Below are 11,145 nucleotides of genomic sequence, written 5' to 3'. Positions count from 1 at the left end.
AGCGCGGCCACACAGCCAAGGGCATCCAATTCACGGTCCACACAGACCTTATCAGACCAGGGAATCACTGTTGTGAATTATCACCCCCTCCCCTTCCTCTATCACAGGTCCTGACACACACACTCCCACCCCCCAGCTCTCACACACACCACCACCACCACCCCCATTCTGCAACCTCGTCCTCCCTCCCTCACACTCAATCACTCACTCATGCAGTCGTTCTCAGCCTGAACACACACACAACACACACGCACCTCATCAGCCTTTCTTCCGGTACCTTCTCAGCGTGCCAGCTAAGGCGCTCTGTCCCGAACAAGGGGGTGAAAATCAAAGAGAACACAAAACATCGGAAGAGAAAAGAGGAGAAGAGCCGGAGGGAAAGACGAGAAGGGAAAGGAGGAGAGTTAAGCTTTAGTGACGGACTGACATTCACACGGCTCCTGTGGGACGTGGCAGGGCAAGGCTCCACGTGTGTGTGAGGGAGAGAGAGAGACACACACACAAGACCCCCAACGGACCACCCTGGGACCACCAGCCCCGGAAGAGGGGCAGGGGTATCCTGACACCTGCTAGACCTGGGAGCGAGACCCCTGGAAGCAGGAGAGAGGGAGGGATCGTCGTCCTCCAGCAACCTGAGTCGCTTGCTCACGCTCCTCCTCCATCTCTCATCCTTCTCTTCTGGTCGCTCTCTCCGCTCCTCTCATCCTTCATCCCCTGTGCTGGACGACTCTGTACCGTGAGGTAGGGAGGCATGTTATTGCTGACAAGTGTCTGTGTGGGAGAGAGTTGATGTGTGTTTGGTGAATGTCGCTAACTCACAAGGACATACGAGAGGAGAACTTGCGTTGTGGATCAGTGTTTTTCTGTTCAGTCCCAGAGGGTTTCCAGCAAGGGAAGGGGGCTTCGGAAGACTTTGCGGTAGTTAGTTGTGGGACAGATTGGAAATACATATGAACAGTATATTCGTTTTCTTGTCTTTCTCAAGACACATTTCGATACCCTGCATGCTTCTCTACGCACGTGCTTCACTGAGCTTCCCTGTACATATGTTTGGTTTAAGTGCTTTTGGCACGTACCTTTATACACGCCTGTGGTCTTCTCTCAGTCTATGCCTATCCATCCATCTCTCTCTCTCTCTCTCTGTTTGAGCTACTAAGTGTTCCTGCACGGTGCAGAAGAGGTGACAGAAGGAGGGAGGACATATGTGTGGAGGGGGGACATCAAGAGAGAGCCAGCGAGTGCGTGACAGAGAGGGTGAGAAGGGGGTGGAGGAGGAGGAGGGGAAGGGACAGCGAAGGACAACACACTGGCATAGGGGTAGAAAATCAACCGTAAAATCCCATCAGGGTTCTTCTGCCCTCCCCGCCCCCCCTCCCCAACACACACACACACACACACTTTGCCACAGGATGAGGGACACCATAAAGCTACAGGGACCCTCCAGTGCCATTTAATCTGTGTCTCCACGCCGCTATAACAGGGGGCAGATGGGACCCTGAAGTGTCCCCAGAGCAGAGGATCTGTGACACAGAGTCTGATAACTCCTCTGTACTGTACCCCTCCCCCCGCCGCTCACTGGGGGGACAATGGGACGGAGAGAGGAGCCTGTAAGGCAGATCTACTGATAAACAGAGAGAGAGAGAGAGAGAGAGAGAGAGAGAGAGAGAGAGAGAGAGAGAGAGAGAGAGAGAGAGAGAGAGATTCAGGTGTAAAGGTGCATTCAGCGTAAGAGGTACTTAAAGCAATTGCAGTGGGGTGCCTAGAAATCTGAGACCAACAGAGAGGAGATAGAAGAGAGAGGAAGAGAGGGAGAGAGGAAGAGAAAGGGAGAGAGAGATACACAATTACACAGTCTTGTGCCACTGGATATAAAGACAAACAGGAATGGTGGCCGGTGCATCTCTGTCGTGATCTCCTTTTGTGTAAAGGAGAGTATTTTTAGAGAGTGTTAGTTAAGTTCAGTAAGCTCCCTGTCACCCTCTCTCTTGGTTTATCTATGTTTCTTTCCCTCTCGGTTTCTCTCTCTCTCTGTTTGTCTCTCGCGCTCTCTCTAGGACATGGCCTTTTTGCCTTATGAAAATTCAATTGCCCATAATTTGCTGAGGAACCTAATGCATATTTTATCAACAGACGCATTTTGAAGAAACAAGTGTGCCAAGCTGTTTTCTTTTTTTGTCAGCTCTTTATCAAGATTGAATGAGACAGAGAGAGAGACAGAGAGAGAGACAGAGAGAGAGAGACAAAGAGAGACACAGAGAGAGAGTGGCAGAGAGAGAGAGAGAGAGAGAGAGAGAGAGAGAGAGAGAGAGAGAGAGAGAGAGAGAGAGAGAGAGAGAGAGAGAGAGAGAGAGAGAGAGAGAGAGAGAGAGAGAGAGAGAGAGAGAGAGAGAGAGAGAGAGAGAAAGAGAGACAGAGAGAGAGAGCACAGGGGATGGCAGAGCCCATGTGACACCAGTCCTGAACCCATTAGACATAGAGACATGGAGTTAAAATCAACACCAATCAACCTCAATTGTGTGTCTCTCTCCTTCCTTCCATCAGTCTCTCCCTCTACCCATCTCTCATTTTCTATTACTCACAACCCCATCCCCCCAGCTCTTATTTCCCTCCATCCACAATCCTGTCTCCTTTCCTCCTCCTCCTCCTCCCACACTCTCCCTCCCTCCGTTTCAATCTCTCTCAATTCCTCTCCCCTCTCTGTAAAATCTTTATGGCTGTTCACTTTGCAGGGATAATGAGAGCTTCTTTGGTGTGCTGCTGCTGTGAGATGGGAACCGAGGTCCCGTCTCCAGTGTACCTGCCTGCCCTGATTGTCATCTGATCTGTAGGGCACAAGGAACCTTGACGCTAACAAAACCGTCAAGAAAAGGAGGGGGTGGTTCGAAAGAGAGGAAGATTGTGACTTTGAACAAACATGTTTTTCCCCATGGGGACGAGAGAGCAGTACCTGAAATCATGGCGGTTTATTATCTCGGCAGGGAGACAGAAACAGTCCGAGACCCAACTGTTTTCAAAGTTCTCCTGGCTGTGATGGTGTTCGTCAGGCGCAATCTGCATGTCTGTCGGATCAGGCTGCAGCATCTCCAGGTGCTGTTAGCTTCTCCTTACTAAAGTGCCAGTGTTTTTTTCTCTCTCTGTTAACAAGGCCTGTAACAACCAGCACAATCGACCTTATGTTAAGACAGCAAAACCCATTTGAACGGCGTAACTATAAATACATTTACATTTAGTCATTTAGCAGACGCTCTTATCCAGAGCGACTTACAGTAAGTACAGGGACATTCCCCGAGGCAAGTAGGGTGAAGTGCCTTGCCCAAGGACACAACGTCATTTTGGCACGGCCGGGAATCGAACTGGCAACCTTCTGATTACTAGCCCGCTTCCCTAACCGCTCAGCCACCTGACTCCCTGAAATAGAGGTATACATTCAAAGGACCTGATTTCCGAGCGATATTTGCAAACCACTTCATGCTTTGAAAGTCGTGCCGAGCGATTTTCCCCTCACAGAGTGCCAAGCTGTGCTATACAGATCCCACAGTAGGATGGCATGGCAATTTCTTTCCCGACATGAATAATTCTGTCTGAATAGCCGAGAAGTTTCCTCATATCAATGAATCATCAGTCGCTCGACCTCTTTAGGCCTCCCGTCTGTGAACGGCTCGATGGGGTGTGGAAAGCAATCGCGCCTGCGTGCGTGCGCACGTCCGTCTGTGCGCAATGAGACTGATGGATGTCCCTGACCTTTCTTTCTGCTCTTTCAGACCCCGCAAGATAAAGCGAAGTGACCGGGAGAAGGAGTCTGTGTGTGCGTGTTGGTGTGGAAGAGGATTGGCACCCATGGCCCTGTCCTGGTATTTGTGCCTGGTCTTGGCACTGCTCCCTGGCCCCTCCTGGCAGAAGGGGCACTCTGCCATGGCACTGGAGAAGGGGCACTCTGCCATGGCACTGGTCCTAGCCCCGGAGAACGAGGTGCCACTTCGCCCCACATCCTGGCTGCCCGCAGGGAAGCTTACTACCATCCACCTGCCCAAAGGACGCACCCGCAGGTAATGTGTGTGTCCACACACACACCAGCGGGGATGGGTAATGTCGTCACTTTGCCATACTTAACTGACAGATGAGAAAGAACTGTGTTGTATGGAAGTTAGATTATCACAGACAGATATTATTTCCGATTTATCCGATGTATTTCATCTCCATGCAAACGGCCACTTGGTCCGCTCCTCCTCCGGTCCTTTTGAGAAGCTGGAGTTTAGCACACGGTCACCCCGGAGACAGGAGGTCCAGCCCACTTAGCCTGAACCAGAGGGAAGCGTGCCAGTATCAGCACTCAGGAAACCCGGAGCTGCAAATTAGGAAACGTGTGTCCCTGTGTGCTGCAGTCTGTCCGCCGCTCTCTCGCAGAACGAGGCAGCGGGAAACATGAAGCGAAAGAAACGTCAGCTAGCTAACGATGATTTAAATTAATCTATCAATTAAAAAGGATGTAGCGCCCTTGAGCTCGAGAGCAGGGCACAGCTGTAAACACAGATGAAATAGATAAAGATAGATAATAAGGTTATTTTTCCCGGCACAGAGGCAAGAGGACATGATGGCATGGATGAGTTGCCTAATCACTCAAGGATTCATCATTAAAATGCAAAAGATGAAATAAAACTGTCTGATTTGAAGAACCCTCAACAAAAACAATAAAAACCAGTGATGTGTTGTAAGATGTACCATGCATGCTAAGCACGATTCTAGACAGTTAAACAATGAGAGATAATCATCAAAACAGAGCAGGTCGATGGAAGCTTATCACCAAACATTGCTTGTGACATCTCCTCTGCCATCAAAATCTGCATCAGTTTGTTAAAAGCCATAACTGACAAATGCTTCAATGACAGCACTTAAAAGTAATGTCCGAACAGTTACAGGTTCTTAATTCTCTCATTTTTGAAATACCTAACAAGGTCGTCCGGGATTCCTTGTGCTGTGGCGTTTCTCTCTCCCCAGACTTTACTTCACACTGAAGAAGAAGGCAGCCATGATGTCAGTGACCGTCAGCCCATGTGACCTGCCCGTGGAGTGGACCCTGATTGGCCGCAGCCTGAAGGATAAAGGCCCAAAGAGTCTGCACTGTGAGTGAGGACAAAGCCCACACACAACTGATCTCAGTTCATGCCTCCTCAGTTGCATTACACTGCAATCTGAATGGATGCCAGAGCCATACTATTTCATGAGGTCCATCCAAAGTCTTATTTGTTGGTCATTGGTTGCTGTCTACAAGACAGAGTGAGAGACAAGAAAAGATAGCTGCTGAACAGCTCTGAGGCAAAACATAAAAACATGTATTTTACTTTACAAAAGTATCAAAAGTATATCTGTGTGTAGAGATTTCCATATGTATGCACAACTATTTCCTGGAACAGACCCTGCATTGCATACCACAACTCTGTAGATTACTGAGGTAACTACATTATGAAGTTATAAAGTGATGTATAAATCATTCAGGAGTGTGAACACGAGGGTCCTAGATGTTCCGCTGAATAATTCACTTTGATAGTGTAACATTTGGTCTCGCTCCATGTATCGGCATCAGACGAATCCATAAATGTAACTCCATACAGACATATTATGTGTTTGTAAACTGTGAGAGACGAGATATTCACCTTCAACGATTGAACAATGTTCTTACCTCCACAGGGAGCTCAAAGAAAAGTGTGCCAGAGGTTTGGTGGCAGGCTCCAGGGATAGAGACCAAGATATACACCTACACTGGCAATGCCATGGACACCTACTCGGGTCCTTCCTATGCCCCGGCCTCCATTTACATCCTCAGGCTGCGGTCCAAGGAGCAGGACACCAGTTCTGCCGTGTACCTCCACGAGGGGCCCGGTCCTTCAGGGGCGTTCCCGGAGCTTCCCCCCGATCCGCGTGTCCACACCCTGGGTGTAGGGATGACCAGTGTCACCCTGAGCTGGAGCCCCAGCAGCACCCAGGCCAGGTTGCCACAAAGCCAGCCCAGCTACGAGTACTGCGTCCTGGTCAACCGCCAGCACAACTACCGCAGTCTCTGCGCTGCTCGCGAGGGCATCCGGAGAGAGAAGGAGCGAGAGAAGACGAGGGAGATAAAGGAGAAGAAGAAGAAAGTGACTGTGTGGCCCATTCTGAAGGAGTGGTGGTGGCAGCAGTGGGACTCCTTCCCTGACCCCAAGTCCCCTGCCACCGTGTCCGATGACAAGTACGGCGACCTGCCGTGTGTCTGTGAGGGCCCCGACAGTGTGTGTACCATCTCTGACCTGTTCCCGGACACCCAGTACTTCTTCGACGTGTTCGTGAGGGACCTGCTGAACGGCACCAGCGCTGCCTACACGGGGATGGTTGCTAGGACACACGAGGAGGCGCGGCCGGCCATCTCGGCCCTGAGGGAGGGGGAGCTGAGGTGGGTGACCTTCAGAGACGGAGGATCCTCAGAGGAGTTCTTCAGCTTCCGCCCTCGCGGCTGGCAGCAGAGCGGCCTGCTGACCCTCCAGAGCTGCAGGGGGAGCCAGAGGGTCAAGGTGACCGTGTCTGGGAAGGGCCAGGTCCTGAGCTCCCAGGCTGTGGGTGAAGACCTGGTTCAGATGTGGCTCCAGGGCAGCCCCTCCTACCTCATCCACCTGGAGAGAGAGGGGACCACCGGCCCGGTCTACCAGCCAGCCTCCGACCCTGCCGGAGCTCTCCGGGCCTCCGTGAAGATGCAGACGTCCTCTGCGTACCACCGTAAAGGCGTCCCCTCCCTGCCCTCCACCCTGCAGATCAAGTCCTTCAACAGGCTGCGGAGCTGCGACGCCGTCACCCTGGCCTGGATGGGGACGGAGGAGCGCAGTCTGTACTGCGTGTACCGCCGCAGGCTTGGCGACAAGGAGGGGGGAGGCAGGGGGGGGAAGGGGGCCGCCACGGGCGCCTGCGTGGGGCCCGAGTCTCGGTCGGACACTGAAAGGGTCCTGTGTAAATACTTCCAGGAGCTGAACCCTCGGAGGGCCGTTACCACGGCTGTGATCGGGGGCCTGGAGCCGGGGGTGGCCTACGTGTTTGATGTGTATCTCATGAGACGCTGGGGCATCCCTGTCAAGTACGCCAGCAAGACCATCCGGACCAGGAGGGAATGCTGAGCTGCTGCCCCCTGTAGGATCTCTCTGATCCCAGTCGAAGAGATGCGCTTGGCAGCGGTTGCCATGAACTTGAGCCAGGTGATTTAATGAGACTGAAACCATAACAAAGCCATTCTACGATGAGGAAGACTGTTAAGACGTGGTACGCCCTCCGGACCAGAGATAGGTGGATGTATATGGACACTGAGTACCCTTGTGAAGGGGGTGCGTAGACGCAGAGAGGAGGGAAACTGTACACCAGCAAAACCATTCCATTCTAGAGTAACCTGCTGTGCTTTTTTCGTTGTTTTGTTTTAGTTGTTGATGATGTGCCAGTTGTCCAAGTACCTGTTCTGTTGATGAGCACAAAGAGAGATGGAGTTTTTTTAGATGACAAAAGAGAGAAAAAAATTCAACACGGTGCCAAATATGCAACATAAACAGATGGAACTGTAATTGGACTAAACAGTGGAGAGCTTGAATTTAAAGTGTCTATCTTTAGTGCTGCGTATTGTGCCGCATTTTGTACAGATTGTGCAGAATCAGTGTGTAAATCTTGTGTTCTGCTTTCGCATGAAGCAGACGAAATGATTTCGTGTTGTTGTGTTCGATGTTTTCTTGTGCTGCTTTAAGTGCACCAATAAAGTCACACTAAATATAATCTCTCTAGTAATTAATCAACATGCCAGTAATGGCAGTTAACCCAGATGCATGGCTAATTGGTTTGTATGGTTTGTATGTGTCGGTTTCTACGGGTAAAAAAGTATGCAGAATGGCCCTGCGATTTAAAACTGGGATAATTAATACAGTTGGCAAATTGATTGTAATGTACCTTTAACCCTTAGATAGATTTACATGGACTTGAACTTACTTTGACCCATTCTAATTATGAAAGTAGGCCTAATAATACAATTTCTGTTAAACACACTATCGCTGCATTATGAACAAAATAGAGGCAAAGGACAAAAAATTTCAATCGAATATTAATTACTTATTCTCAGTGGATAACCATTTGGTGAAAATATATTCTAACACGGCACGATTTTATAATTAACTATTTCGTATGAACTAGCACTCCCTGTACAAAGTTACATTTTTATTTTCTTCATCCAACTATGCGTACAAAACGTCATATAACACACACCAATAGGAGCGCCCTTAAACCGTGACGTGTTTTTGACAGGAAAATAAGCGCGCCGAAATGCAGAGGTAAATAAAAAAGCGGTTCCTGTTGTTTATATTAGCCAGTTGATATTTCTTAGTTACTAATATCAAAGCCTATCAAATATCGTCTTGAAACTGAAAAAGATGGGTCTATTCGACCAGTGTCGGGAGCTGTTCAAAACCGCCTGCTTGTACGAAGTTCTAGGAATCACAAAGAAGGCGACTGATGCAGAGATCCGCCGTAGTTACTACAAGGTGTCATTACAAGTCCACCCTGACCGCGCGCCGGAAGACCCAGGGGCGACAGAGAAATTCCAGGTATACTGTTAAAACAATTCGTAAGGTTGTATTATTTGAAACTGGAAACTCAACACTCTTACAACAAAGCATTCGCCTTCTGTCCTTTGACTGTCAGGTGCTTGGAAAGCTGTATGCTGTGTTGAGTGACAAGGAGCAGAGGCGGCTGTATGACGAGCAGGGAGCGGTGGACGAAGGCGATGATTTGTTGACTCATGAACGCTGCTGGGAAGAGTACTGGAGACTGCTGTTCCCTAAGGTGCACTGCTCATGCTCAGTCGTAAATGACCCTCTGCGAATGAGACTGAGCGAAATTCAGATCATTTCCTCGACGGCCGTGTTTAATCAGAGTGCCAAGGTGGTCGCGAGGGTCACGTGTGTAACACCAGAATATCTATTCTCAGTCAGGTCTCTCTCTGCCCCCTTCCCTCCTCTGACAGATCACAGTTCAAGACATCCAGGACTTTGAGAGGACGTACAAAGGCTCAGAGGAGGAGAGGGAGGATGTGATGCAGCTGTACAAGCAGCATCAGGGGCAGATGGTTGGCATCTTGGCATCGGCGCTGTGCTGCTCCCAGGAAGATGAGTCCAGGTTCGCTGACATCATCCACGCCGCCATCCAGGCGGGCGAGGCCCCCTCCCACCCCGCCTTCACCCAGGAGGACGACAGGAGGAAGCAGGCACGCAAGCAGAAGGTCGGCTGGGTGTCACAGGCTCACTTCCTGTTACGCTCCTCAGAGACCTTGTCACATTGAACTCTTTCCTGTCCAGGCTGATGAAGAGAGAAAAGAGGCAGAAGAGATGCAGAGAGAGATGGGACTGAGAGCAGAGGGTGACAGTCTGGTCATGATGCTACAGGTAATCGTCACATAATATGGACATGCATTACATCACACAATCTGACAAATATTTTTTTTAGATGCGATGCTGAACACATGTGACCCTTTTTTTCAGCAAAGGCAGAAATTGCGAGAGCAGAGCTTCCTGTCTGACCTGGAGGCCAAATATTCCAAGAAAGGAGCGAAGAAGTGAAGACAGCCATCTAAACACCTTAAACACTGATAACTGTTCACTGAAAACAGACACGTTTTGATTAAAGTTTGTCAGTGTCAATTGACAAATATTTATTACAATATGGTTTTGGTACACATTTTGAGTTATTTTTGTAGCGAGGGATGGATGTTTGGCTTGAAAGGTATATGTATGGGGGTTGTAATTGAGACACGGGGATAAAGCCAATTCCAGTGCCACTTTCTTCAGTTGGCTTAACTATTTCTTTGATCCTCAAGCTTGACCAGTACAACAAAACCATTTAATGAAAGGCCCCAAAAACGACAACAAAAGTGCATTGGTAACTGTAGTGATTCTCATAATCAAACATTTGATATTGCACAAGGCTGCATCAACACACCTATCTGAAGCAGGGACCAGTTGGTTCCAGACTGCAGGAGGCCAGCTGTCTGACGTGAGGGGAAACTCCAGGAGACGGACTGTTTCTGAGGGACTGGAACTGGTGCGCTCAGCCCTGCTTAGGGCGCTTGTTCAGCCCTTTTTAAAGATCGGTCGGACAGTGAACGAATCATTCGATGGCTGCTTTCCTGCAGCAAGCCTCCACATGACTGGGTTTCCGTCCGAGCGTAGGGTGTTTGTGAACGGAGGGGTGTACATGCTAAACCGGGTGCTGAGGAGATTTTTCGAGGAAGATGAAGACACTGTTAATACAATCCCTGTATTCCTGCTGGTGTCTGATGGGGCTTAGACTAAGCCCTGATGAAATTGAAGGCTCCGAATGGATACAAAATAAATCATCAAATCTACGCAGGTATCCTCTACATGTCATGCCTATCTCCGGTGTTGTCGCTTACAGTCCTTAACTCAGTATAAATAAACCAGCCCGAAAAAGAGTATGTGCAAATAGCTTTTTTTTTTTTTTCCTGTGTGGTTAGAACTTATTCCCTGCATAGTATCAAATCAGTATGGAGAGTAGCCATTCAGATTCATGCAAAAAATACATTTAAATATATTGTATATACATGCATCCAAACCTTCCATCCAAACAGACATACGGTATTACAGTACGTACAATGCTGGAGTTCAAACATTGAAGACAGGTGAAAGGTCAGACAGCTAACTGTCTTTGGCAGCCATGTACGCTGAGAGTTTCAACATACAAAAATAGGGCTCTAGAAAACAACAATAAAAACGGAATTGAATAAATACCACCAAGCTGTGTTCTATAAAAGTGATGCTGCGGTATAAAGAGTCACTATTGCGATGGTGGTGGAAATCCTTGGGCTGGGCTGGGAGGAGGTCGTCTGGGGCTGGGAGGGGTGAGAGGGTGTGGGGGGAGGTGGGAGGATCTGGGTGGAGGATCTGGGGGGAGGTGGGAGGGTGTGGGGGGAGGTGGGAGGGTGTGGGGGGAGGTGGGAGGGTCTGGGGGGAGGTGGGAGGGTGTGGGGGGAGGTGGGAGGGTGTGGGGGGAGGTGGGAGGATCTGGGTGGAGGGTCTGGGGGGAGGTGGGAGGGTGTGGGGGGAGGTGGGAGGGTCTGGGGGGAGGTGGGAGGGTGTG

The 11,145-nt window shown here is 49.6% G+C and overlaps 2 protein-coding genes across 2 annotated transcripts; both read left to right on the top strand.

The window, feature by feature from the left end:
• Window positions 1-3,928: 3,928 nt before the first annotated feature.
• Window positions 3,929-7,770, top strand: ndnfl (neuron-derived neurotrophic factor, like). Its single transcript, XM_062464664.1, has 3 exons — window positions 3,929-4,046; window positions 4,996-5,120; window positions 5,686-7,770. Exons 1-3 carry the CDS (start codon window positions 3,940-3,942, stop codon window positions 7,134-7,136), a joined length of 1,683 nt encoding a protein of 560 aa, XP_062320648.1. The 5' UTR covers window positions 3,929-3,939; the 3' UTR covers window positions 7,137-7,770.
• Window positions 7,771-8,286: 516 nt separating this feature from the next.
• On the top strand, window positions 8,287-10,465 carry LOC134022621 (dnaJ homolog subfamily C member 9-like). Its single transcript, XM_062464299.1, has 5 exons — window positions 8,287-8,597; window positions 8,695-8,835; window positions 9,017-9,271; window positions 9,348-9,434; window positions 9,531-10,465. Exons 1-5 carry the CDS (start codon window positions 8,424-8,426, stop codon window positions 9,606-9,608), a joined length of 735 nt encoding a protein of 244 aa, XP_062320283.1. The 5' UTR covers window positions 8,287-8,423; the 3' UTR covers window positions 9,609-10,465.
• Window positions 10,466-11,145: the final 680 nt, after the last annotated feature.

The sequence above is a fragment of the Osmerus eperlanus genome, chromosome 6 (genome assembly GCF_963692335.1).
Source record: "Osmerus eperlanus chromosome 6, fOsmEpe2.1, whole genome shotgun sequence".
NCBI classification, from domain to species: domain Eukaryota; kingdom Metazoa; phylum Chordata; class Actinopteri; order Osmeriformes; family Osmeridae; genus Osmerus; species Osmerus eperlanus.
Note: the sequence above shows the minus strand (reverse complement) of the source record. Positions and strands in the feature narration are given on the sequence as shown.

Bases quoted from the DNA above. Each gene is read 5' to 3' on its own strand.
- LOC134022621 (XM_062464299.1), top strand. From the start codon at position 8,424: ATGGGTCTATTCGACCAGTGTCGGGAGCTGTTCAAAACCGCCTGCTTG. The intron at 8,598-8,694 runs GTATACTGTTAA...TTTGACTGTCAG, and splicing joins GGGCGACAGAGAAATTCCAG to GTGCTTGGAAAGCTGTATGC. The intron at 9,435-9,530 runs GTAATCGTCACA...CCTTTTTTTCAG, and splicing joins GTCTGGTCATGATGCTACAG to CAAAGGCAGAAATTGCGAGA.
- ndnfl (XM_062464664.1), top strand. From the start codon at position 3,940: ATGGCACTGGTCCTAGCCCCGGAGAACGAGGTGCCACTTCGCCCCACA. The intron at 4,047-4,995 runs GTAATGTGTGTG...CTCTCTCCCCAG, and splicing joins CCCAAAGGACGCACCCGCAG to ACTTTACTTCACACTGAAGA. The intron at 5,121-5,685 runs GTGAGTGAGGAC...TTACCTCCACAG, and splicing joins AGGCCCAAAGAGTCTGCACT to GGAGCTCAAAGAAAAGTGTG.